We start from the raw sequence: 25,148 nt of genomic DNA on the forward strand, positions 1-25,148 counted from the left end.
GAGGTTGACAAGCCACGTCACATGAGAAATGGGTAACCTCCTGACTTCTCTTTCCTCAACAGAAACCCCTTAGATTGCCTCTCTCCTCTGGCCCTGAACACTAAGGATAACCATGCTGGGTGCATGGCGTTCCACACCTCCCTATGCGGAGATGCTGCTGCCGCCCACAGTCAGAGGGGGCAGAGCAGGTCAAACGGTTACTCGGACCCAGAGTCACTCAACTCTGGATACCTCCTTCCTACCCCCAGAGCTGTTAGTTCCTGCTCTCCCTTCTCTAACTCATCTCATCCCCTGCCCCTGCCCATGACCCATGTTGCAGAGCACAGGCCTTCTGCTGGGTTCCAGTGACTGAGAGCTTGGGGTGAGCTCCAGACACCCCTCACCTGCTGGTTTTAGAGAAAGAGAGCACAGTAGCAGAAATGACTCTACAACACTTCCCCTGTACAAAACCAACTGCAGCAAAACACAGAGAAAACAATGCAATAGCAAAACATGAACAAAAATAACAATCCCCCCAGGGCAGACATTTCCTGGCATGTGCTAACCAGCTGTGTACAGCTCTTCTACCAGCTACCAGCAACAGAACAGTAAAAATCTGTGTATTATAATATATGCTGCTCCACTGCAAGAGTGGAAAGATGTAAATCAGGGCAGCAATAATCCTGCCGTGTTTCTCCTCCTGCTAAAAGGATCCATCAAGCAGCCAGCAGATGCAAAGGTACTCTGCTCCCTCTCTCCTGTCTGTCTGGTTCACTGCATCTCTCTGATCTTCTGTTGTGAGAAAGAACGAATGGAGATTTGCTGTTAAAAGGTGGAGATTTAAAAACTGAAGAAGTTGCACATAACACACATGCTCCAGGCATTTCTTGAGGTCAGGAATGGAAACACAATCAATGAAAAAAGAACGGTATTTTGCGAAGGCACTCAAAACCACTCTGGCCTACTGTAACGAATGATGGTATGCATTTTGGAAGAGAGACTGATGTGTCACGTTACAGCCTACTGCAGTCGCTAGTGAAGAGTCAGTACGTGTCCATCACACTGGACAGCCTACTGCAATGGTTCCAGCCCCTGACAAAGACAAGATATTTGGCTAAACAAATCTTCTGCGAATATGGCACAACTTCTTCTTTTGACTAGACTACATTTTTTCCACACAAAATCCTTGGCCAGCATATGCCTTCAGGGCTACTGAGCAAAAAGGGTAACCGCCTCCACAGTATGGTAGAGACGGGCCTTAAGTTACAGGAACAAAAGTAGTTCAAAGGAAATAGCTGACACAACACTGCTTCATGCTGAATTTTTATTTCAATATTATGCAACTGCATAAGTATAAATAATTGTGTTCAATATACAACAATTATGCCATCCATAAGGAGTTTCTTAGAGAAAATAAGACTGCAAACACTTTATTGCACAGACCCTAACAATTTTTTCTTTTCTTTTTTTCTTTTCTTTTTTTGTAAGCTGAGAAATCTACAGCAGGAAGTCTACAAAGGAACACATCAGATCTACAATCACATAAAGACTGACCAAGAAGCACACAGGTAGGAGGATCTCTAACAGCTCACTGATAAGGTAAACACCAACAAACAGGTACTACATAAACACAAGCCTAAGCACTGTTACACTTCCATAATGCAAAAAACTTTATTTGTCAGAACTGATAAGGAACTATACAAAAATATACATAAAGGTATGCTGTAAACAAATAGCTAGATGTGCTTTAAAGGAAACAAGAGGATAGTTTAAAAAAATCCAGAAGACTGTAAACTAGGAAATACCTCCCAGACAGAAATGTTATGATACTGAAGTGCATTAGCATTTGTTTGTAATAACTGCCAAAGCACAGACGAACTGTAAATGTTGAGACCATTTCTCTTCAAAACTGCTCAAAAAGTATTTTCTGTCACTCATTAGCTCCTCTGTGAGCACATGAAAGGTAGTATGAATGTTCTAGTGCCACATAAAAAATCAGGACTTGTTTGTGATTTTATCATCCCGTGACAGGTTAGTTGTAATCGAGCTCAACTAATCATTGTAATAAAGCCTTTCCCAGAGGGAAATCTGTACACTGTCAGCTGTCACACAAACCTCCAAGTCAAGATTACACTGTGCTTTTATGAACAATTTTATAGCTTTCAAGACAGAAAGACAATCCGTAAGCCCCAATGAAACAGGTAGGGGCTTAGCCCTAGTGTGGGTACGTATAACAGAAATAAGCAAAAATACCATCTTACTGATCCCGATCATTTAAAAACACTCATCTGTAAAGATATTTTGTAGTGCTCCTGTACATGTTTCAAATTTTACCTTTCATCCTTCAAAACAAACTGAATACCTCCATGCTAAAATGATCAAAGTCCACATGTTCCACAGTATACGAAATTTAAATAAGGCTTAGCAAAAGTAAAAAGACAGTCACATTCTAGCACCAAATAGCTCCAACAGGTTCCTTTGTTACAAAAATGCTTCTCTTTTAATTACAGTATTTACTTTTTGCATACAAATAAAAAGATTATGTTATGAAATGTATGGAGCTACTCAATGCATTTAGAAATGAATGTGAAACCCAGAATCACTTGCTAAAAACAGCAAGTTAAGTCTACAACGTAAGGCCCCAGCTGTGTATTAAAATGTATCAGATGTCCTGAACTTTTCTGAAGATAGGATACTGAAACCGTTTTTTTTTCCTTTTTACCACAATTCATAAAATAGGAAAAGAAAAAAAAAAGCTACAGCTGCATGAAGCTAATTATGCAAACCTGTATGTCATGATAATACATACTCTCTAAATTCATTAAAAAACAGGGATGAATATAGTACTGCAAGTCATGTGCTTATACTTGTGCCTCACACTGTAAGGGCCTGAATTTAAAAAAGCTCAAGGAATCCAAGAGAGGGTTGCAGCAGAAACTAAGCACACTGTGTGTGCTTTAGAGTCTCAGCCTTGTCTGAGGTGAAGGTCACAGAATACACTCCAATAGACAAGACGAGAACAACCATTTCACCAGAAAACACTACTCTTACTGGGATGTAGCGATAACAGAGTGGTCCTCCCTTAGCTCTAATTATACCTATTTTAAGAGACAGGCTTTGTGCAGCAGGGAGATGCAGTTAGTTCTTGTGTTAGATCTGGTGAAGCAGTTAGCCAGATACAGTACTATCAAAATCTGATTATTAAAAATACATGTAAAAACTCACAATAAGTCACCATATTTATTCTTTCCTAGTATTTTTAACTATAGCTAGGATTTTTAGTAAGTAAAAATGTGGCATATTCTTGTTTTCCAGTCAGACCAATGCTTGCATGTCCATGCCAGGTCTGAGTTTTAGTAATGCGGTTTCATATTTGACTATGGCAAATAAGTGGCAAAGCAACTATCTTAAAAAAGGGGAGAGTAAACAATGCAATCAGCAGCAAAGTATATATGCTACATTCAAACCCCAAACACATCACTAGGTATTTACAGAGGAAATCTTTTCTTCAACTGTTCTCAGCTGTGAAGTTATTTTTGTACAAATACTATATGGTAACAGTTTTACCGGTTACATTTGGGAAGGCATTTTGAAAAAAGTCCTCTGTCCCCTTGCTTCAGTGACATGAAAGCTTTGCTGCACAAGGACACCACACAGTGCTGGTTTGAAGGTAGTCAAAACACACTGACATTTTTCAGCTAGTCTTGAAGTCCTATCTGCCAGGTACTACAGTCAAGAGGATTTTTTGTGAGGACTACTCCGCAAAACTTCCTTTCCTCGCCGCTGCCGGGCCGAGTCTTTGTCATTGGAAAGTGCATTAGGGCGGTCAGGCGTGGTTGCTGACCTAGGTAAATCTTTACCTACGTTCTGTTTTTTTGAAGCAGAAGGCTGAGCCTGTACGGCATCTTTTCCCTTTACATCCACAGTGCTAACAAAAAAAGACCTTTCTTGATTTCCAGGTTTCCCCCCAACGTTTGAAGCAGGGTGGTGGGCTTCTACTGCAACAGCTGCACTATGCAAGGTCATCAGTGAAACACTTTTAGTCATTTCTGTCTTACCACTCCCTACAGAAGAGGTGCTTTTCTTACTCAACTCCTTGTAGATGACTGCAGGAAGCTCAGGTGAGCCTGCCTTAACCTTTGCTGAAGATGCATCACTCTTCGCTGAAGACAAAACAGATGCTTCTTGTCTGCATTCAGAGGGATTGGCTGCACAAGTCAGTGGCTTTCCTGGCGTTGCAGCCACACGACAAGAACTCTGCCCAGTGGCAGCCGATGAATGTTTTGTTGCAATCTGCTTGTTCGCATCCTCTGGCTGTTTTTGATTAACTTGTCCTTTCCCTTTTGAATCTTGAGAGCTTTTGCTACTTGTGGTTACTTTTTCCGCTCCTTTCCCTCTGGCATCACAGTTTGTGAGGCAAAGGGTAGGCTCTACTTTCCCACTGTCATGTTGAACATAAAGTGCATCAGTGCATATTTTTCCTTCGGGTCTTTTGTCTGCTGAGATCATCTGGTTACTAGGGCTTCTCTCTGCCTCTTTGCTCAGCAAGGGACAGTCTTTCACAGTGGAAAACTTTGGAGACATAGTTTGTTTTTCACTGAGGTGAAGATGCTTCTGATCAGCAGATTCCCCAAAGCCTGCTGGTTCTTGCCTTTGCATTTGCTTAGAACTCTCTGGGCCTGTTGGTACCTGGCCAACAGCAGAGGATTTGGGTTTGGTTTCAGGAGTGACACTATTCATTTGAAGGGTGGATACTGACCCATGTTCCAAACCCAGGGGCCTTTCGACCTGAACATGTTCATTGCTCGTTTTTCTCAGAAAGCCTGAAACAAAAGAAGGAGCATCTTGCACATTTTTACTGGCGTATTTCCCATCTTTCTGGGAACTGGCAGACACCTGAATAATTGTATCTTTTTCTTTTACAGTTGGAGTGCATGGTTTTTGTGAAAAAGTCTGTTTATCCGAGTGCTTAGACTTAGAGGAACTATTATCAGAGACAGGCCTGAATTTATTACTGCTGCTTTCCACACAGGCAGCAGCAGGCTTCACATGTTCTTGAATGCCTACATGAACATCTACAGCACAGTTTCTGTTTACAGTCTCTTTCACAGCAGGGGAGCCTGAGGCATGAAGTTGCTGCTGAGGAACTTGGTTGGACAGCGCGCTCTCAGTAGTCTGAAGTCTAGTATCACTGAGCTGCTTCTGATCTTTCTTTCCTGAATCTTTGGTGTTGTCCTTCTGTACAGAGGAACACAGTGCAGGCTTCCCATTTTTGGGATCACAGTCTACTGAGGGTTGCATGGGCTGTTTGGATGGAACAGTTTCGCTCTTTGATTCTGCAACAACTTTCTTGGACTCACTGAGAACCTTCTGCTTTATGTCCCTTTCTACAGAACTACTTGCAGTGGTGGTGTCATCTTTGCCTAGCTGTTTCTGTTTCAGCGAATCTCTGCTGTCCTTAGGTTGTGCCTTGGGACCAGCTGCCTGCACTTTTCCTTGCATCTGAGGTGGAATGGCAAAATCAACACAATGCTTTTCATTGGTTTTGGCGTAACTTGTTGTCAGGACATTCGAGACAGATACCTTCAGAGATGACTCCCTGACCACCTCCACCTTTGCAGGGAGAGGCTCATAATTTCTCTGGGCTACTGGCTGTTTGACAGGCAACTCCTTTTGTATTTGCTTCTCTTTTTCTACAGCTTTTTCAGGAGTGCTTTGGACAGTAGAAAGTTTTGTACATGTTTGGGTAGTTTTAAGACTCTGATTCTGAATGGCACATGACTTTACCTCCACTGAATTGTCCTTCTGTTTTGAAGGGGAAGCGTCTTTCCTTTGAACAGCTTCAGTAACAGAAATGTTGCCTTTAGCAGGTAGGCTAGAAACCTTTTTCTCTGTCACTACTTCAGCAGCGACAGGGATGGCTGATGGATTTTGAGAACTCTTGCTTGCTTGTAGAAACTGGGGCTCTAGCATGTTGGCTTTGCTAGATTTTGAATAGCTTAAGAACTGCTCTTTTTGACTGTCCAGTTCCACCTGTCCACCACTCCCTTGTGGTGATGGGGGTTTAGGAGATCCCACATCACTGTTAGTGCTCTGGCCTTCTGGTAGTACACACAAAGGCAGTTCAGTCTTTGAAGCCTGTGGCCCAGAAAGTAAGGCAATGTCCAATGTGCCTTCTATTGGCTTCAAACAGGAAACAGACCTTCCATCCAGTTTATATTCTGATGGACTTTTTCTGACAGGAGACTCAGTGGATATAAGGGCTGATTTTTCAACACCACTTTCCACTCGACCATTCAAAGCCTTGAGAGGAACAAAAGAAACAGAGGTAATCTGAGCAGCATGCGCACTGCTAATAAATGCTCTACCATCAGCAACTGTAGTGGAATCCTGCTGTATGTTTACGGGTCTGACTGTATTAAGTTGAAGGCATTCGTGAACACTTGATGTCAGTTTGGGTTTCAGCACTGGACAAACGCTGTCATCTTTTTCTTCAAAGGACATTTTCTTTCTAAGGTAATCAATATTTGCAAGCTTACCATCTAATCTTTCAAATTTGACAAATTCTTTTGCTGATATATTTTTATCTGTGTTTTCTCCCTTTCCATTTAGCATTCTGTCAGAGGACTGAGGTAGCACATCTTGCAGTGTACACGGAGGGGAAATTCTTTTGAAGTCGTAAGAAATATGACTGAGTTCATTAACTGGAGGCCCATGACACAACATCTGTGCATCTAAAGCAACACAATCATTTGATCTTAAGTTTGCATTCTTTTGAAGGGTGTCTTTGAGTATACCACCAGCTGACTGAGTCTCCAGAGTAACGATTTTTGCTTCAAACTGATTTGATCTCTCTAAAACCTTCTGAAACGCTTTTTTGTCCCTTTCTTCCAGCCTCAAGGTATTGGGATTTTCCGGCTCACTGGTAGGTTCATGTATAGCATTTGATTTTTCAGCAAAATCTTGCTTTTTCATAACTATCTTAACCTTCAACTTCTCTCTGTCCAACTCATCAACGGATTCCTGCCTACCTAATTTTCGAGAGATGGGGCGTTTCAAGCAGCCCTGCTCTGCAGGTCTGACCCGTGTGAGCGATGGTACATCACATACATTCTCCTCCAAGCTCTGAAGGGTTACTTCTCTTTGGGACAATTCTCTATTCACTTCTTCCTGGGTCACTTCCAGACTCTGTTTTCGTGAACATAAGTGTTTCTTATCACTGCCATAAGAGGGTGCAAGTTTCTCTTCAGACTGGACTCTCTTTAACAGGGGAGACCTTGGTGGCTCTGCACTCTTTGGCCTAACAATATGCCTTACAATAGTTGGAGGGGAGTGCATTTTGCTAGGGAAAGACTGAGCTATTTTTGTATTTCCAATCGAATGTCCTAGCAACGGTGATGGAGATCGCTGAGGCGATGTGGGCTGGGGTGTTGGAGAAGGTGTCCGTGCCAGAGGAGAGAGAGGAATGCTGCCAGCTGATTTGCGTCTTCCTGATCTGTATCTTTGCCCACCAAGCTTTGGACCCAAGCCATGAAGAGTGCTGGGTCTTATGTGTCCTGAACCAGCTGGAGAATTGGGAGCACTTGAACTAGGGGAGCTACTCTGGGAAGAATTGGTACCTACAAAAAGAACAAAACAAACAAGCGTAAGATTTGCAAGATTCTTCGCATCTTGTCTAGTAGTTCAGTGAGCTACCGGCACTGATTCAAGAGACAAATGTGCGGTCTGCCACAACATTCCAAGATCTGGAAGGTTTTGAGTGACTGGTCTGCAAAACTCATCATTGCAATCACATTGCTACTTCTCCCTTTCCTTCTCTGTCCCTTCAGCTCCTTTAAATGATCACTCCCTTCTATTTATATAGACTAGCTAAAGCTTTCTAGCACTTCAAAGCAATGATCAAGGTTTTCAAATGATTTACCTTCAGCAACAGATTGTGTACATCAGCATTCACTTTTAACAGACACTAACTGTAACAACTGGCATAACAAGGGGCAGGTGAAGCACTTCTGGGAGTCAGAAAGATGTCAGCACCCAGCTGATCTTTTCAGCAATAAAGCAGCATTTGAGAGCCCATGCTAGTTCCTCTATGTAGCAACTACTTCCTCAGTTTCAATCTTTCATTAATCAGTCTCTCCTAAGTAAGATTTTGCTTTCTACTGCTGTCTTCTAAACCTGGATTATTTATTATGCAACTTTTAATCATTCTATTGGTTTAAGCACTGAGACAAATCTACAAGGCAGTCCCCTTTTAGGTGTTTCTGTATCATGAAAACATCTTTGGTTTCGCATCAGAAATATTTTTCCCTTTTCCAGAAGGAAAACAGCTGCTCACTGATTACATTTGTCAGAGTTGACTATTCTTGGCAGAGTGTAACAGATTTGGGAACCTGCAAGAATATGCTTCAACTTTCAGTTATTGTCCTTTACCCTCCACTCCTTCCCACTCACCAGATGCGAAATCGGGAGTGGAGCGGTAGCTTGGGGTAGGTGACCTGGGAGATAAACTGTGGGTTGGAGATCCAGGCAAGCTCTCTCCTGATGAAAGCGACCGGTTCAGGCAGGAGAAACTTCTGCTGGTGTGGAGAAGAGGAGAAGGTTGCTTGGCCAACTTTTTAAAGAGAGATCTCCTCCTAGTGCGAGAAGAGGACAGCATTAACCAGAAGCTAAGTTGTACAAAAGATATGGTTACCACAGCCAAAGCTCCTGAGGCTGACATTGCTTCACCCTCTCATCGCTCTCAGAAAAGTAAATATTATATCTATGTTTACATGGAAGCAAACCACACTGCGGAAAACAAACTTCAGAAAATAGCCCAACTTACTAATAGGCAGGATATTGTAACTAAATCCCTTTGTAGTTTACATGTATATTTGCATGTGCCATGGGAAATTTTTAGAGGGGATTTTAACAAAACTAATTTACCTAAAACATGATTGAACGGATGTGTTACAAATGTAGTCTCTCATAGAAGATGGCAAGAAGAGGTGTAGAAGGTAAGAAAGAGAATCAGAGTAAATCTTTTTTTTTTCTTTTTTTTTTTAAATGGAATTGTTATATGTGCACACAATACATGTTCACCAGAACAAAAACATTACTCACCTCTCTAAACTCTCTTTCTTTTTGGTTTTCTTACTGCGCCTAACCATTCGGCTCCTGTAGCTATTTCTCCTTGCAGGTCCCGTCTTGATTGAAGTGTTCTCGAAGGGGGTTGTAGTAATTGACACTTTGTTACCGCTCTGCCAAAAAGGAGGCATGAGTAATACAGGACCGCTTCACTTTAAATTGAAGTTACATTACAAACAGGAATACAACAAAACAGAATCCCTGCCTCAGACAAAGAACTGACACTGTAGGGAACTCTATGCAGAAGTTGTCAGGTTAATTTATGTTAGATTAAAAATGATGATTGGAAAATTCTTAAGCGTTTGTCAAATGCCTTTCAAACTACCAGAGTCAAATTTTCTAAGTCTCCTCCATTCCAAGAACCAGTTTCAGGACAAAGAGAAATTCTAGTAATTGGACTGATCAAGACTGCAATTTTGAAGAAATGCAGTGAGTTTCTATAGAAACATCATCTCCTTTTCCCACAAAGAACAGCTGTTACTGTGCAGTAGTCTGTTCACTAGCCAGTCTCGTCTGAGGATGCCGTTACACCCATGAAATGGCAGAGAAAACAGTCTTCATTATCAGTCCCCAAAAATAAGCAACAAATGCTTTTATCTTGTTCAAAAGAGATAAATGTATAAGTTAAGCTTTTTAGGACTATTTGCATGAACAGATCACACCTGTTAAATAAACTAAACCAACTGGAAATAAGCATCTCTGCTTTAAAAATCCACACTTCCTGCCCAGCACTTGATAGTAAAGTAAAGGAACTTTACTTTAGTAAGTAAAGTGAACTTTATTTTTTAAAGGAATTCCAACAATCCAAATTAGTTCATGGTGTATCACATTTGAATAAACAATGTACTGAGTTTATTCTTGTAAATAGTGTGCATGGTTGTTATGTCTCTATTTTTCTGTAGTTTTCTGTAACTTCTGTAATACTAATTTGACTAATGTATTGAAAAATTAGAGCTGTTCTCTTGTTTAAGTAGTACAGACTGAGGGCACTACCCAAAAATAAACAACAGCACACCCAACTGCCTAAAATTACCTAACCAAATCTTCTAAGATACACTTCTTGCAAAACTTGGAGATTGCACTTGGTGTCAGAGGCAAAAAATAAAGAGTTACGCAAAAGTATATTTGGGGCCTTTCCTCAGCTCTTTATATTCTCTGATACTTCGTTGCTTTCCAATCCTCTTTTATAATTGACTGCTCACTTTGACAGGCAGAGCTCTGCATGTAGCACCATGAAATTGTTAATAATATACGAAACAAAAGTACAGCCATCTAAAATAATTCTGACCTACTTTAGTCTGTGCTGCAAAGATTACTGAAAAACTGCAATATGATAAGCTACAGCAAATATTTAATGCACTACTGTTCATTAGAGGAAAACAAACATCTAAAATTTTCTAGTAAAATAGGTCTCAGAAAGCTCCACTGAAGAAAAAACATGCGCTCCATCACAGAGATCCAACTATAGGATCAGAACTTTATTTAAGTGAAGATGCTCTGTAGGACATATCTGGCTATATATGATACAAGAAACTTTTGAGCCTTAAAGATTACGAAAGGTAAGTTCCTGTACAGTAGAGAAAAAGAAAGAAAAAAATTTTATATTCTTTGTTTCCTTTTTTCCTCATGTCACTTTAAAAGGAAAAAAAGAGAAATAGCATCATTATCAAAAGCTTGAATTACCTCATGAAGGTCTGGGATTCAAGAAAGTGTTTTTCTACACTTTGTGTTTTTTCTCCTGAGACGCGGAGCCAGAGACATCTCTGTGTCAGTACCCCAAATGCGCTGTAGCTGTAGCAGGGGCAGCGTCAGCTTCTTGCAGTAACAAAAATCACAGCAGGATATACAGGACACTGGCTTTTCTCCCGATCTGTACAACACTAGCTTAGAGTTTGTAACTGAACCACCACAAACCCTGATAACTAACATCTGAAGGAAACAAACATAACCCCTCAATCCTTGGTGAAAACAGCAAATTCTTCGTATTCAAGTTGTCCAAGACTTACCTTTAATAACAGCTCAATGACTTCTGTATGAACAAGACCATGCACTGGCTCTCCATTGATATGAGTAATCAGATCCCCAGCTTTTAACCCCGCTTGGTATGCTGCACTTCCTTCTTCCACATTCTGGAAATCAGAGAAAAAGAATATACACGAAATGGACTTGTTAATCCTCATACTTTCAAGAGCAGGCTTTTTGTGCAACCTGATGGTTTTTAAACACAATGAAGAAGCCTCACACCTAGAAACCTAGGAAAAAAAAAATTTGCCTGGCCATTTTGCTCTCACCTACTTACTTTGACTTTATCCTTCTACGGTGGGGGCTGGAACTCTTTCAAATCTCACTGAAAACACTGTGCTTGCTTCCACTGATGTTAAGCTAGCTCTGTATAGCAGAGCAGTTTTCATGCATGGTAAGAAAGACGTCCTTCACTCTCCCATGCAAAATTTCAGATTTGAATGAAGATTTTTAATGTCTGACACTAAGAAATACTTACGCAATTAAGGCAGTGATCACATGCAGTACTGATTATGACAGAAGATTTACAACTCCACCATAACATTAAGGACTGTTTATATTTGTATTGAATCCACTAGGCTTCCCATTAGAAGGAATAATGCAGCACAAAGGTGATGAAGGATCAAAACAAGTTTAATTGCAAATGATTTTTAAGGTGGTTTAAATAACAATGTATTTTAAAATGTGCTTTCAAAGAATTTCAAGTCATATGGCTACTATTAGAGTTAACAGCACCTACATAGCTAAAAAAGTTGCAGTGTTTTGAAAAATCCAAGATTTCACTTTCACTGCAACGTAAAATATTTATTTTTCTTCCTTTCCTTTCACTGATGTGATACTGCACTAATGGCAAGAAGTCAGATTTTCAGATTTATTCCATTATCAGTCACTTACATCCCAGCCTCCAGATTCAACATTCTTGATGAATTAATGGGTCTGAGAGGTAAACAACATGAATGACATGCCACCTCATCAGTAGCACTCCTATTTCAAAACCTGCCAAAGTTACTTAAAACAAAATGTCATCTGAATCTTCAAAGCTTCTGAAATTTAAGGAATTTTTCAAAATTGTTTTCAGCTAGCTGAAACATTTTAGAACAATACATATATAAATATATATATGCATATATTTACAATTGAAGAAATTGATAATGAATGAAAGGCAAGTGCTGTCTTGTCCTCTAGCCTGTCTCCCACTTGGTTCAGATCACTAGCGACCAGAGGAGGAAAAATACATGATTTATTCATTATATTCAGCCTTTTTCCTGTGCCATAGAATCCTCAGAGGTATTCACAATTCCAAATGATGTGCACATTTCTACACAAAAGAAGGTCAGTACTGGAAATCGGCCTACTTGCAACTAGTGAAATGTACAAGGCCTTTGATTTTTATGAATCCCTTAGCTGGAGTAAGTTAATAAACCCCATGTATGTTTCGACAAGTTCTGTCTGCAGTCTGTTAGCTTTGCAGTCCCTGACCCTCAGTCTAAGAAGGGCTGCACCCACCTCTGCTTCTCTAAGTCACACCACTCTGTGCACATAGAAATGACTGCTCACAAATGCCAGATTTGCTAAAAGTGAAACTGACCTATGCAGAGGGTCAACATATGTAGGTGCCACTTCTGTCATCAAAGATATCTATTATAGGGCTTCGGCTGTCCTTATAGCCAACACTGGTCTCGTGCACAGGCACAAGTTTCATTCCAAGAAAGCTATTTGGCATAAAACATTGCCATTTACACAGTAACTGTCAACAAACAGATATCAACAAACAGATATCTTATGTACAAAAGATCAAGAGCAAATATATCATTACAATCTCCTGTGGTTATAAACAACCAACCAAAAATTATCTTACCCAAACAATATGATGCACAGTGTAGATATCGCTGTCACCCACATAAACCCTGATTGCTCGGATTGTGAAGCCATACTTTTTTCCTGAACTGTGAATTACTATTGGCTGATGAGGACTTGCAGCAGCAATCGAAGAATCACGGCTAGGAGAGGAATCTCGGGAGGATGAAGGATCTGATGATAGGGAATGAGGAGACATAGGACTTCCCAAAGGAGAAACACCAAACACATCTGGAAGAAAAAAAAAAATCTGTCAGAGTACATTCTGAGCACATACAAACACAGACACAGAATAGAAAACCTGCTTAAAGTTTTATGGCAGCTTCATGCCAAAATAATTCATTACATATGAACCAAGAACTTTCTCCTCACTCAGTGTGAATCTTAGTGTATCACAAGCTTGACTGACAACCTGATCTTGGAACTAAATTTCTTCCCCCACAGTATAACACCCTCCCCCACCCTTTTTTTTTAATGCTGATTTAACTCATTAGTTTTAGGTTGCTCTTCCTTTTAGATAGGACACATACTCCTTGTTAACTTTGCAAGAACAATCCTTGGTCCTCTTACTAACAAATACACTTGAAAAGAACATCAGAATTTGCAATACTGTGAATATACCCCCCCGCCCCCCATAGCCAGTAGCACTAAAGTAAGCATTAGTTACTTGGTTTTCTGGATGCAGTTTTATATATAGTAAAGACTACTGTAATTAAACCATGATATCTAGTTAGTACAGAGGGCATAACTCCCAACAGTTGTACCAAGCCTCTTTCTACGTTCTGCCATTTCACATAAGGCCACAAGAATTTCTTGCAACAACAATATCAATTATGGTTCATTTGATTTCATTGTTTTGAAAGCACTCTGTGCTCCCAGTTGTGCTAATATAAACACAACTGCAGCAGCATAAAAAATATTTCGGTGATTGTAACAGGGTGACAGTTTTTGAAACGAACACAGTCCACAGAGATTCCAAGTATGATTTCTATGCCAACTGATGTCACGTGAGGGTAGATAGGCTTTGACCACTCTAAGCATTCTTTTCATTGTCAACTGATTGCCCTCCAAGAATTTAAGCTGAGGCAGAACATTCCTGTTCAAGCAAGACTCAACATTTTCCTCTTGACTTATCTCACTAAAAAAATGCTCATGGCCAACTGGTGGTATTACAGTTATGACAGAGGAAGACTACGCTGTTCTTTCAACCATATGGTAAAGAAGGGTAGAAACCATTATGAGGGCATGCTGTTGTAACAGACTGTCGGCTTTTCAGGGAGCTGTACAACAGCTAGCTCCTTATAACTGCAGTGACAGCTCTACCAAAGGATAAGCTGGGACTGAAAGCGTGCATCCTGCTGTGCAGGCACATGGTTGAACACAAAGCAGTCACCACTGAACTACACGCTGCCTGTGAGAGAAGGTTCCTCAACTGTGATCTGACTGCTGTAGGTGACTGACAAAATGGGACCATTCAGTAGCACACAGGAACAAGAGAAACAAAATCTGTGACACAGAATCCGTTTTGGACTCTCCAAAATCTTGAATTTACATCATAAACCATGCAGTATACACAAATTGTAACACTTCCAACTAATAGATTTATCTATACCTCCTGGGATCATGAGGGATAAAGCACTCGCAGAAAGGGACTTTGTGACTTTTCCAGAGATGATCTTTTTCTCTGTGCTTTCTAATCGCTGACGAGCCATATGAGAAGCAACTTCACTGGGTGGCTTTGAGGAGTTGTCTGTACTGTCCACACTCTCGCTTCTTCCGTTTATCTGATCTAAGTGCTCTGAAAAACTGCCAACTGTACAAAGAAGAAGGGATAAACACATTGAGGGAAACTGGGGGTCAGGGAGGGGAAACAATATAATTGCGAGATGGTAATTTTCCCTTTCTGTCAACAAGTTTGTAAAACAACACTGCAAAAAACTGTGTAATTCTTTCACAGACTTACAGATTGCATAAAGGGTAACAATGAATCAGAGCAGCAGGGACTGCAATGCTTTGTAATCACTGACTAAAGTAAAATGAAGACAAAAGCTGATGCAATTTTGGTAGCTCAATATGCAACGTTCTCCTTACACAACTTGATCAGGCATAACCATTCATTTTGCATGTGAACTCCTAACTAAAGATACTGAGAGGCTCCGACGTTACATAAGAGGCTATCAGCTTAACAACTTTTCCAAAAATCATGAAAACACCAATTCTGTTTTTTAATTGTCATCTTTTGCTTTTATTCTTTGGGTGATTTTCTACCACACCTATGCAGAGGAAGATACCTGGCACCACAAAACTCAGTATTACAACCACATTGGTATTTGTTTATCATAAGTAACAGTTTTCCACAATACTGAATGGAAGGAGGACAACAGCATTTTAAACAATAAAAAAAGTGGCCTTGTACCACAGGAACGACCTCCAAAAGATTTCTTCAAAGATTCAAAGTTGTCACAGGGAAGTTTACCTTATGAAGCAAGGACCAAGAGTGGCCCTCTTATTTTAAAGGCACAGGAATAATTCCTAGTATTTCTTTAAGGTCACAGAATAGCCGGTTGCTAATGAATCATACAGAAAACTGCAATTATTCTTAAGCCGCTTGTTAAGGGACAAAAGAGAAATTTCTTTTATTTGGCTTTGAGCTATGTTTACTACTGCTATGTTACTGCCATCATCATAACATGGGGCGGGGAAGGGGGAACTGTACAGCAACACAAGGACTTCAACGAGGGCAGGAGGTACAAATGGTTCTACTTTCATAGCTGCATGGGCTTGGAGAAGTTCTCCCAGAAAAGGAGGAGGGGAAAAAAGGGGAAATGCAGACTAAAAGGGAAGTTAGGGGTATGGCAACAGAAAGGAAATGTAAGGGGTATCTTAAGACCACTTGGTGAGGTACAAAAGAGAAATAAGCTAGAGACAGGGATACACAGAAAGGAGATTATTGGAATCTGTATCTGGTCAAATGTGAGCCTGATACAGGCCTAGATCTGTGTTAATTATCAAGTCGTCCCAGAGTAATGCAAAACTCTACTCTGAAAATACCAAACAGCAAGATACGGAGGCCCTGCATCCTATTGAAATGCAAACAAATACTTGTGCTGGGGAAGGTGTGCGAAAAGATTATTTAAATAGAGGGCAGTTTACAAAATTCCTTCCTAGACTTCAATGACTTCCATGAGTCAAAGACAACCCTGCCAATTTTAAAAGGTGTACGTGACTGAAATGTCTCAACTAAAACACACACAATGGTGTAGCACAGAGTGTTGGAAAACAGCAGTACAGATCATTTGGAACGACTCTAGGATGATCAACCAGAAGCACCATCTTAGATAAGGGAAGTTGTAAAAATGTTGCTTTAAATGCTCAAGGGATCTAAGACTCCGTTTCTCCAAAGAAGGATCCTGCACAGGCTCATCATTTCATTTACTTGCATAGCAACTCCCCAGTCAGTGAAGTAACACCAACTGTTGGCATTTCTAAAGATGCTGACACTTTCCTACAGGTATTATTATGAGACTTTATTAGTTTAAGCCTGTGCCCAAACCAAAGCCCTCTTGGGATAGTTCTCTTTACAGCAGTACTGAAATAAAGGACTTCTAAATCCATGAATGCTAGTGCAAAACCCGGAAGAACCACAATTGTTTCTAGCATCACCAGTCAAGAGATACACTATAAATTACCTGATAGTGTGGAGCTGCTGATAGTACTTGCTGGAGTGGTTACCTCAGGTTCGTCTTGCACTATTTCCTCATTCACAAATGAAGCTTTTTCCTGTTCCTCCCGGGGTCCCACTAGGCAAGCGGGATCATCCTGTTCTCCTTCAGCTGATATGGCCAGTTTCGGAAGCAAACCAGAACTGTGTCGCTGCCTGCTACTCTCAGTGTCAGAGGAGATGGATGTGGATACTTGTTGCCTGCATTAAAGAAAATACACCCTCATGAAGTTATTGAGATGAGGAGGCTGGCTACCTGACAAGCAGGATGTAGATCACCTCCAACACTTCTTTTTACTTACATTTCAGAATATTCTGAACTCCAGCTTAAAGATTCCACAGAAGGCAATGTTACACTTTTTATTTTGTCTCCTGCATCTTCTTTTTCTTCACCTTGCATCTGAGTGACTCGATCGATGCTACTAAAAACCTATTACACAAAAAACAACAAAAAATCCAACTCATCACTGACATATTTGATATAAAAAGATATTCGTGAAGGACATTGCACGTGGTACTCTGCATGTTCTAAATGCTTATACGGTATTTCAGACTGTAAACTCCGAGCATCTTCAGCCTTTTTAAATTTCCAGAAGTTTGTGTTCTTAAAATGCTTTCCAGTTGTGCTTTTTTGGCTCCTTACATACTGGGTCATAACAACATGTTTTTTTGGTCTGAATTCACCAGTGCTCTCACCATTTCACTGTGTGAATCACAAGTCTACAAGGAAAATCCATACCTTTGGGGTTTCTGGGTCACAGGATCAATGCACATCTTAGATTACTCCTTCACCATAAAGTCAATGAAGAAAAAAAAATCCCTAACCCTACACTACTGATTTAATGTCTACCAGTCAGGTATGGAATGAACATGAATAGACTATGAAGATAAGAATAAGATTACTTGGCCAAAAGATTTACAAAAAATAAATTCTGATCACTGGAAGTCTGTTGTTCAGTTTGCTGACAAACAACATAGTCACAGTCAGCTGTATATTACACAGCCCGAGTTACAGCTTGAGATGCAGTGACATAACGATATTAATATACCAACTCATGATTATAGGTGCATTGCTTTCAAAAGGATAGACAGCACTATTTGAACTGGGAACATGCTACCAAGTCAAAACAGGCAGTTACACAGAATCAGGATAGCTAGATTTGCAGGTCCTGTCTCTGCTCCTCCATGCTATCACAGATAGTTTATACTGACTCTGCATAAACCTATGTAGTACTGCAGAGTCAGTATAAAATTCATTAATTAATTAAACAAATAATTAAGTATTATCCAGGACAACCAACCATATGCTTTCAAAATACCATTTTAGTTTCTAAGCAGGTTAAAGAAAATGCTTATTTGTAGAATGTTTTTGAAAATCACTGCTGGCTGCTCATTAGGTTTTCAGCTTCTTAATTATTTCCTGCCAATATTTCCTCGACTGTATTTCCTGAACATGTCCGTTCTGCTCCTGCTGGTAAACCCTGCCCAGCAATAATTAGTTCTCATCTCAACTACTAGAATATCCTTCATTTTCAACATTTAACTTTATCCTCAGTTCACATCATTCAAATCACTCCCTCAAATCCACATTTCTTCTTGACCAAATCATTGTTTTGCTTTTTCCTTGCAGTCTACTGCCACTTAAGCTCACTTCTGCTGTAGACAGTTAGTAATGTAATCTGTGCTATGCCATTATTGGCAAGATACCAGTACACAACTGGAGTAACACACAAACTATAAAGAAAACCAAGATAAGGAACATGCCTTAGCACTTAACAGTTTCTCTAAAATTTCTCTTAAACCATTATGCTTTTTTGTTGTTTTTTATTAACAGAAAGCATCAATCCGTTTATAGAAAGGATATAATTTTCTATTACCTTCTTGAGAATTTGGGGGAGGGAGGGGAAAGGACACTCTTTCCTACAGAATCCTTCCATGTTTTGAATTAATGGTATTAATTTCATTCTCACTCAATTTCAGCAGACAATTTCATGGAGAAACAATGCCCTATATACCTCTTCCATATTTGACATTTCCAAACTCTATAAGAGTAGCAAAATATTTATTAAATACACACTGAGTATTAACATTACAGCAAACTTTACTTACTTTTGAAAACCTGTGTGAACACGAGGAAAACTGTCTAATCTCCAAATTAAAGTCTTCATCGTTCGTATCATCTTCTTCTTCAGTTTCCATATGGTGGTATTTCTCAGAACGAGCTACAGAAAAGGGAAATAAGTTATTTGAATTTATCAGGAAGGAAATATTAGTATTAATTAAAAGCATAATTTAACTCTTAAGATTATTTCTCCTGAAACGTTAAAATACCGGTGAAATTACACAGTTGCCACTGGTTCTAATAAAGGGTATTTTCAAAGCACAAGAAGAAAACATAAAGTGAAAAGACAGTGATTATTTTAACAAGGTGTTCACCACTTTTTTTTTTTTTAATAAAATCTAATACCTACTGTCAAAATAACTTGTGTCATCTTCAGACTCCAGTTGTGGAATAAATTCTGCTTTCTGCCTCAGCAGACTATTCCAGTCAAGACTCCGGAAGAACTGATGCTGCTTTACTTCAAATGCACCACCTGGGGGAGCCAGAGAAAAACACTGAATGATTATTAACCAAATCCTCTGACATTAAATCAATTAAATTCATGGTCTGAAAAATGCAAATTAGCTCGGAAAGGCATCACTGCAGTCAAGCATGTCTATTGCCCATTTCCACTAGAGTGGTCTAAACTTGTCAGAGCACCTCCCCATCCCTGTTTTACTGTTGCCATTTCTTTAACAGTGGTGGCACTGCTTTTACCTGTTTCCCCTTTTAACTTTTCTATTACATTTTTCTGAGTATGCTAATTATCATGTATCTGCTACACATTAGTCTGAAGCATCCGACATAGCAGTACTAGCAGCCAAAATGTAAATATGTACAACAAAAAGTAAGTAGAAGTTGGGAAGTAATGAAGACTGATTCTTTCCTTAATAGTCATTCATTGCAATACCATTGCTGTTTAAGAGCTCCTTTTAGTATTTTAGGTAGTAATACACAACTTTACTGGAACAGTCTTATGATTGCCTAGGTGTTATAATTTCTTTTAAACAACTACATTATATTCAAATTAAGCAACAACTGTACAAACACAATGAAGTACAGGAATTTTTGTCTTAAGGGGCAGGTAGGGGAGCTAATGATAAGCATAACTGTAGTTCTGAAAAATGAACAGACCAGCAATAGTAACAATAGCAACTGCCGAATTGCTACAGTGCATAAACTTGCTTACTGGTCTAGGCTAAGACGGAAGAAAGCCATGGAAAAAAGCATCAAGTCTCCAGGACTGGTCTCTAAGTCAGAGTGTTAAGATTTCTAGGTTGCATTCTTTACTTTTTCTCACTGCATCAGGGAAAAATTCATTCAAGCCAAATCTTTCTAAATGAAACCAAAATTACATCCAATGGTAAGCAATTAGCCAAGGAGTGAACTGTAACAATGGATTCTGCCTTTTCTGAACACTGTAATGGGATATTACAGCAGAATTACTTAATTCCGGACTAGATATCAAACACTTCAAACCCAAAAAATCCAATCTGAGTCATCTTCTATCATGACTTGGTGCTACTAAAAATTTCCCGTTACTTACAAAATCCTTTTTCTGTCATTTTCCTTCTTCAAAAGAAGTATAGCAGCTATCTCTTTCAATTTCACTATGCCACTAACATCCCCTGAGCAAATCCACAATTGCATATTTTCATGGAGTGCTATGCAGGAGCTAATACGTAATAGATAGGGCTGTCATTTGAAATGCATGGCGTAGCCTGGGATAAACCATGCTATTTTTCAGCACTCCTGTGGGACCAGTCACGTTGCAGCCTCCGTTTCTTTGACTTGCCTCTGAGACTTACAAAGCTTTGTTTTGGTTTCTAAACATCCCTCTGTGATTCAAGGAAATGGCTGCAGGATTCCCGTCTTCACACTACCAGCTCTGGAGAGACCATGAACAGTTGCAAGAAATCAGCCCACAGACAAACTGAACAGATGTTGCATGTGGAGGCACTGAGCATCACAGCACCTAGGCCAGTCCAATTCTAGCCAATTCACTTTCTTAACCAGCTGTAGCAAAACAGAGAGGCAGGACTCACAGTCTACTTGTGATCCAGTCTCTCACAGGATGACAGTCTTGCATTAACACTATGTTTACAAGGAAAAGGCATACAAGCAATGAAATGACAATGCCTGAAATTAGTACATTTAAAATGAGGAGATGGAACTAGTTCTGGTTGTTCAATTTGCCTTTGGCAGTGCCCTTTGCAGCAGATGAAGTAGGAAGCAAAAAGAGGAACTGTCACTTGGCATAATAGCTCCCTCATCCCTACCTTGCTCAGTATGGGGCCAGAGAAAACAAGAAACTTTACTGGATGCCATCTACTCCAGACCACCACTTACAGTGGTGCCTAAGTAATGTTCACATAGTCCCCAGATGCTCAGGGAACAAGGGACACATAGCTCTGTCCTTGTTGTCACTTCACTATTTCCCAAATGAAGACCTGTGGTTTGGGACCACATCAATAGTACTAGGGGTCTGGGTTATTCTCATGTTTCCCTAAGTGACCGCAGTAAAGCCAGTTATAAACTTGTTCCTAATGCTCCAGTTTATGTTATCTCTAAAAACATGCATCACTGAATCTGACTGCTGGACTCAGTTTTGCTGGTAATTTTCTAAGTACTGTCAGGCTGACTAAATCTGCCACTCAGTTTCCTTGACCTCCCAGATATGTCTATGTTCATTTATACATACAGTGTTCACTATAAGACTCTTCCTTATATTCAGACTCCTTTAGGTAGGAGGCCTTATTTTTTTGTTCTGGGTTTATGTGCTGCATTGCCAAGCGGGATGCAGTAATTAAGGCTCCCATACACTAACACCTTAAAAATAATCAGCAATATTCTTCACTTCTGCCTCTCTTCTCAAATCCCCAACTAGAAACTTGCTCTATCAACTAGCAAACTCTACAATATTACATAACCGCACAGTGCTTTTGCTAGCCAATGCAGGCTTATTACACCTAATACCATCTACCAGATTCTTTACTTGGAATGGAACAAGCTTGCCACTGAATGACCACAGCAGAATAAGCAGCTTGCATTCTGACTGATACCCACTTATTTCCTTAACATTCATGCTTTTGATTTTATTATTTTCCATACAAGGCAGTAGTGCTGAATGAGAATAATAAGCCTTTTCACAAGGCAACCTCAGGCAGTCATTTCTGAATAATTAGTTCAAGTAGCCATCACCTGCCCTAGAGCAGGAAGGAACTAATTTGCCAGGTCAAGGTACTTATGGCAAAGGAAGAGTTGGCTGTGTTTCAATCCCCTTTCTCCACTTCTGTTTTTAGTTATTTAGTATGTTCATGAAGGAACTCCTTTCAGTGGCTAACTAGATCTTTAAGAGGTTTCTGTTTTTACTCATCAAGGCAAGAAAAGAGTAAATGAGAAAAACCACATGTGAATGCTACAAGATTACAGTCATCATACTGTTAAGCTCCTTTTACTGGTCTGAATCTGCAAAATAACCTCTGCTATAACCACATGCTGTCATGTGCACACACTGACAGATGCTTCCCTGGCAAAACAAATACAAGAACAAAAGGCTTCGCATGCTGAATGTAGAAGCTATTTCTAGTATACTAACAAAATTTAAAATACTGCCGCCTAACCTGTTCCCAGTCTTTCCAAAGGATTTTGCCTGAGCAGCAGCGTAATCAGGTCCTGGGCATCTGGAGGTGGTGCTTCATCCTTTTCAGGCCAGTTGATTTCATCTAGCAAAAAGGAAAGTCATATTTTATTATTTAAGTCTGGTCCCAACATCCAGCAAAAGCTGTACGAAAGCTGTCATACTAAGCTAGCAGTAGTCAGAATTAAGGCAACTTTTTCAAGTTGCTTTCTGTTTTGTCTATTTTTGTCTTTAATAGTCTCTACACCTTCTCTATGCATGTATTTTTATGTCCCCATTTTCCTTGAAGGTATCCTTTAACCCAAAACAGTTTTTAACAGTAGAATATAGCAATGCTTGGCTCATGGAAAGCTCTTGCAAAACACTAGTGACTTGTACACTGTCCCTTCTCCCCTGAAAGAACAATGTGGTTTTAATTCCAGGTCTGTTCCTGGAAACTGGGGGTAAGATGGACACAGCTGACCTGATCCAGCAGTCACTGTTCACATTTGTAATCCTTCCCTAATACTAGTAGCTTCACTGAAGTCATTACTCCCATGACTAAGGGCAGAGGTATGGGACTCTGTGGTCTGGAAAAGATACATGCCCGTGTAGTTTTTTTCCAAATCTCCTGTACTTTAGAGGAAAAACACTCACCTTGACTCCGACATTACTAAGGCCTTTTGAACTGCATACCAAATTACACCTAAATGCTGCAGCCAAGTTATTACACCCCGCAGCACCCAGGTAAGGCTGAATAGAAATTCTGCCAAACCTTCATTTATATTAAACAACCGAAAATTGTGCCAGTTTCAGTATGAACATGAACCTCGTAGCAACTTACACAGCAACTTTTTGTCTGATTTTTAGCAGAAGCTCTCTCCACAAATGTAATTTATCGCAGGTTTAGACAAAACTCTACACAAGTTGTTTGGGATTTTGGCATCAGAGAACCAGAGCACTAGGACCAACCGCAGGAGATGCAGAAGACTTAAGGATTGTGTTATATGATCTACATTTTTCCTTTTAAATGGTCATCACTAGGGAAAAAGGTTATACATGAATTCCATCTTTACATTACAGAGTTTAAAGAAAGATACTAAAATAAATAGGCGTGACCTGTAACCTGCTTCTGGAGGGTTATTTTTAACCTGGATCATTTTAGTCATCTAATTTACACTTAGGCCTCCCACAGTTGTACTCACACAACTTGGGGGGAAGGAATGGCAACCTACAACACAGAAAAAAGGAGCTGAAATGAGGGGGCAAGAATTGAAGGTAGATTTTCATGTAGAATGCAGATTTCACCCACAAAAATTGGAATTAAAATCTCAGATTCTGTAGCAAGGTTTCTGCAGTTGAATACAAAGGGACCTCACATTTTAGCATAGGAAACTTTTGCATCAAAAGAGTTCTCTTGTAGATATTAACAGAAAGAATGACTTCACTAAACAGGGATATTTAAAAGGAAAAAAAACCCTGGAAAGTCAAAAGCAAAACAAGAAACTAAACTGACCAGCAGCATTGGGGTGTGGGTGGAAATGAATCAGGTTTATAAACACTCCTACAAATAATTTTTGGAAGGTAAATGGGCACATTCAAACAGATGAAGTTATTTACATAAGTATCAGCTAAATCGTAACACATGACAATGTGGTTTACAAAAAGTAAAATTAATGTGACATATGAAATATAAAGTCTAAAGTGCAAATTTTGTCATTAATTTTAGACGACTCCCTCCCCTCCTCCCGGTCAAAGAGCTGCCAAACGATGTAAACACAAATGCATGCGTGTCTGGAAATGCAATAAAAACATGAGTTATTTCCCCGTTTGCCTGCCTACAGCTTCTACTGCAGTTTAAATCTGATTTGGAATATAAAGCATGAATATGCATTGCAGCCGTGAGGCATCAAGAACAAAGCTGGCATTTGCTGCTTGTGTTAATTAAACAGTTGATTCTCCTTGCCACAGAGGCCTTGGTGCATCACATCAACAAACTGCACGGTTACAAATCCATAAACAGCTAGGATGTTGTAGAAAGATGTCATAATGGATGACAGTCACAAGTCCACTCCATTAAAGTTTACAAACACACCTGGCTTGCAATGTCAGAAATGCAAAAATGTGAGAACATGACAGAATGTCTCCTTAAGCACAAAAGTAGATTTCTTGAGCTCTCAGAGAACAAGTAGTGGGAAGCTCAGTTAGTTTGAGATTTTGGGGGTGGGGGTTGTTGCTGGTTTTTGGTATTAGCTAGCGGACCTTTTAAGCAAACCATAAAACACACTGGGGAATACTCACTAACAGAGGTGCCGTTCCGTTAAACTTTTGGCATAAGCAAAGGCCTTCTACATCTATGCATCTGGGAAATTTACGGAAACAGCAGGTAGGATAGTAAGTGAGTCTGTTTAATTATCATTTAGTTTTGCCACAAGCTGCATAAGAATAGTTAGGGTCAGCTTGCAGGTTAAGATCTAAAAGGTTATTGAATTTTAAATGAAAGAAGAACAGATGTTATAGAAATAACATTACACTACAACAACCGCCAATGAAATCATTAACAATCTGTGAATTGAATTTGTTTCCTTCTCTTTCTCATTATTTATTATTTGGGAGACATTTGTTTTAGGGCTTTATTACATCTTTGTTAATTTCTTCATTGTGCCATGAGGCATTTTCCCAATAATGCAAATTAATTTTAACCTTTTCTTCTCTGGTATAAT

At 39.7% G+C, this 25,148-nt stretch overlaps 1 protein-coding gene across 7 annotated transcripts in view; it reads right to left on the reverse strand.

The window, feature by feature from the left end:
* Positions 1-1,289: 1,289 nt before the first annotated feature.
* Positions 1,290-25,148, reverse strand: part of LOC135323508 (microtubule-associated serine/threonine-protein kinase 4-like) — a 290,162-nt gene continuing 266,303 nt past the window's right edge. For all 7 annotated transcript variants that reach the window (XM_064500494.1, XM_064500493.1, XM_064500492.1 and 4 more), the window contains 11 exons: positions 22,430-22,531; positions 19,177-19,299; positions 18,815-18,927; positions 17,008-17,135; positions 16,674-16,906; positions 14,597-14,797; positions 12,986-13,215; positions 11,112-11,234; positions 9,082-9,218; positions 8,431-8,612; positions 1,290-7,598 (listed from right to left, as the gene is read on the reverse strand). In XM_064500494.1, coding sequence (XP_064356564.1) covers positions 3,712-7,598; positions 8,431-8,612; positions 9,082-9,218; positions 11,112-11,234; positions 12,986-13,215; positions 14,597-14,797; positions 16,674-16,906; positions 17,008-17,135; positions 18,815-18,927; positions 19,177-19,299; positions 22,430-22,531 — 5,459 coding nt within the window. In that variant the 3' untranslated portion in view covers positions 1,290-3,711. The remainder of the gene's footprint in view (positions 7,599-8,430; positions 8,613-9,081; positions 9,219-11,111; positions 11,235-12,985; positions 13,216-14,596; positions 14,798-16,673; positions 16,907-17,007; positions 17,136-18,814; positions 18,928-19,176; positions 19,300-22,429; positions 22,532-25,148) is intronic.

Source organism: Dromaius novaehollandiae, chromosome W, assembly GCF_036370855.1.
Source record: "Dromaius novaehollandiae isolate bDroNov1 chromosome W, bDroNov1.hap1, whole genome shotgun sequence".
NCBI lineage: Eukaryota > Metazoa > Chordata > Aves > Casuariiformes > Dromaiidae > Dromaius > Dromaius novaehollandiae.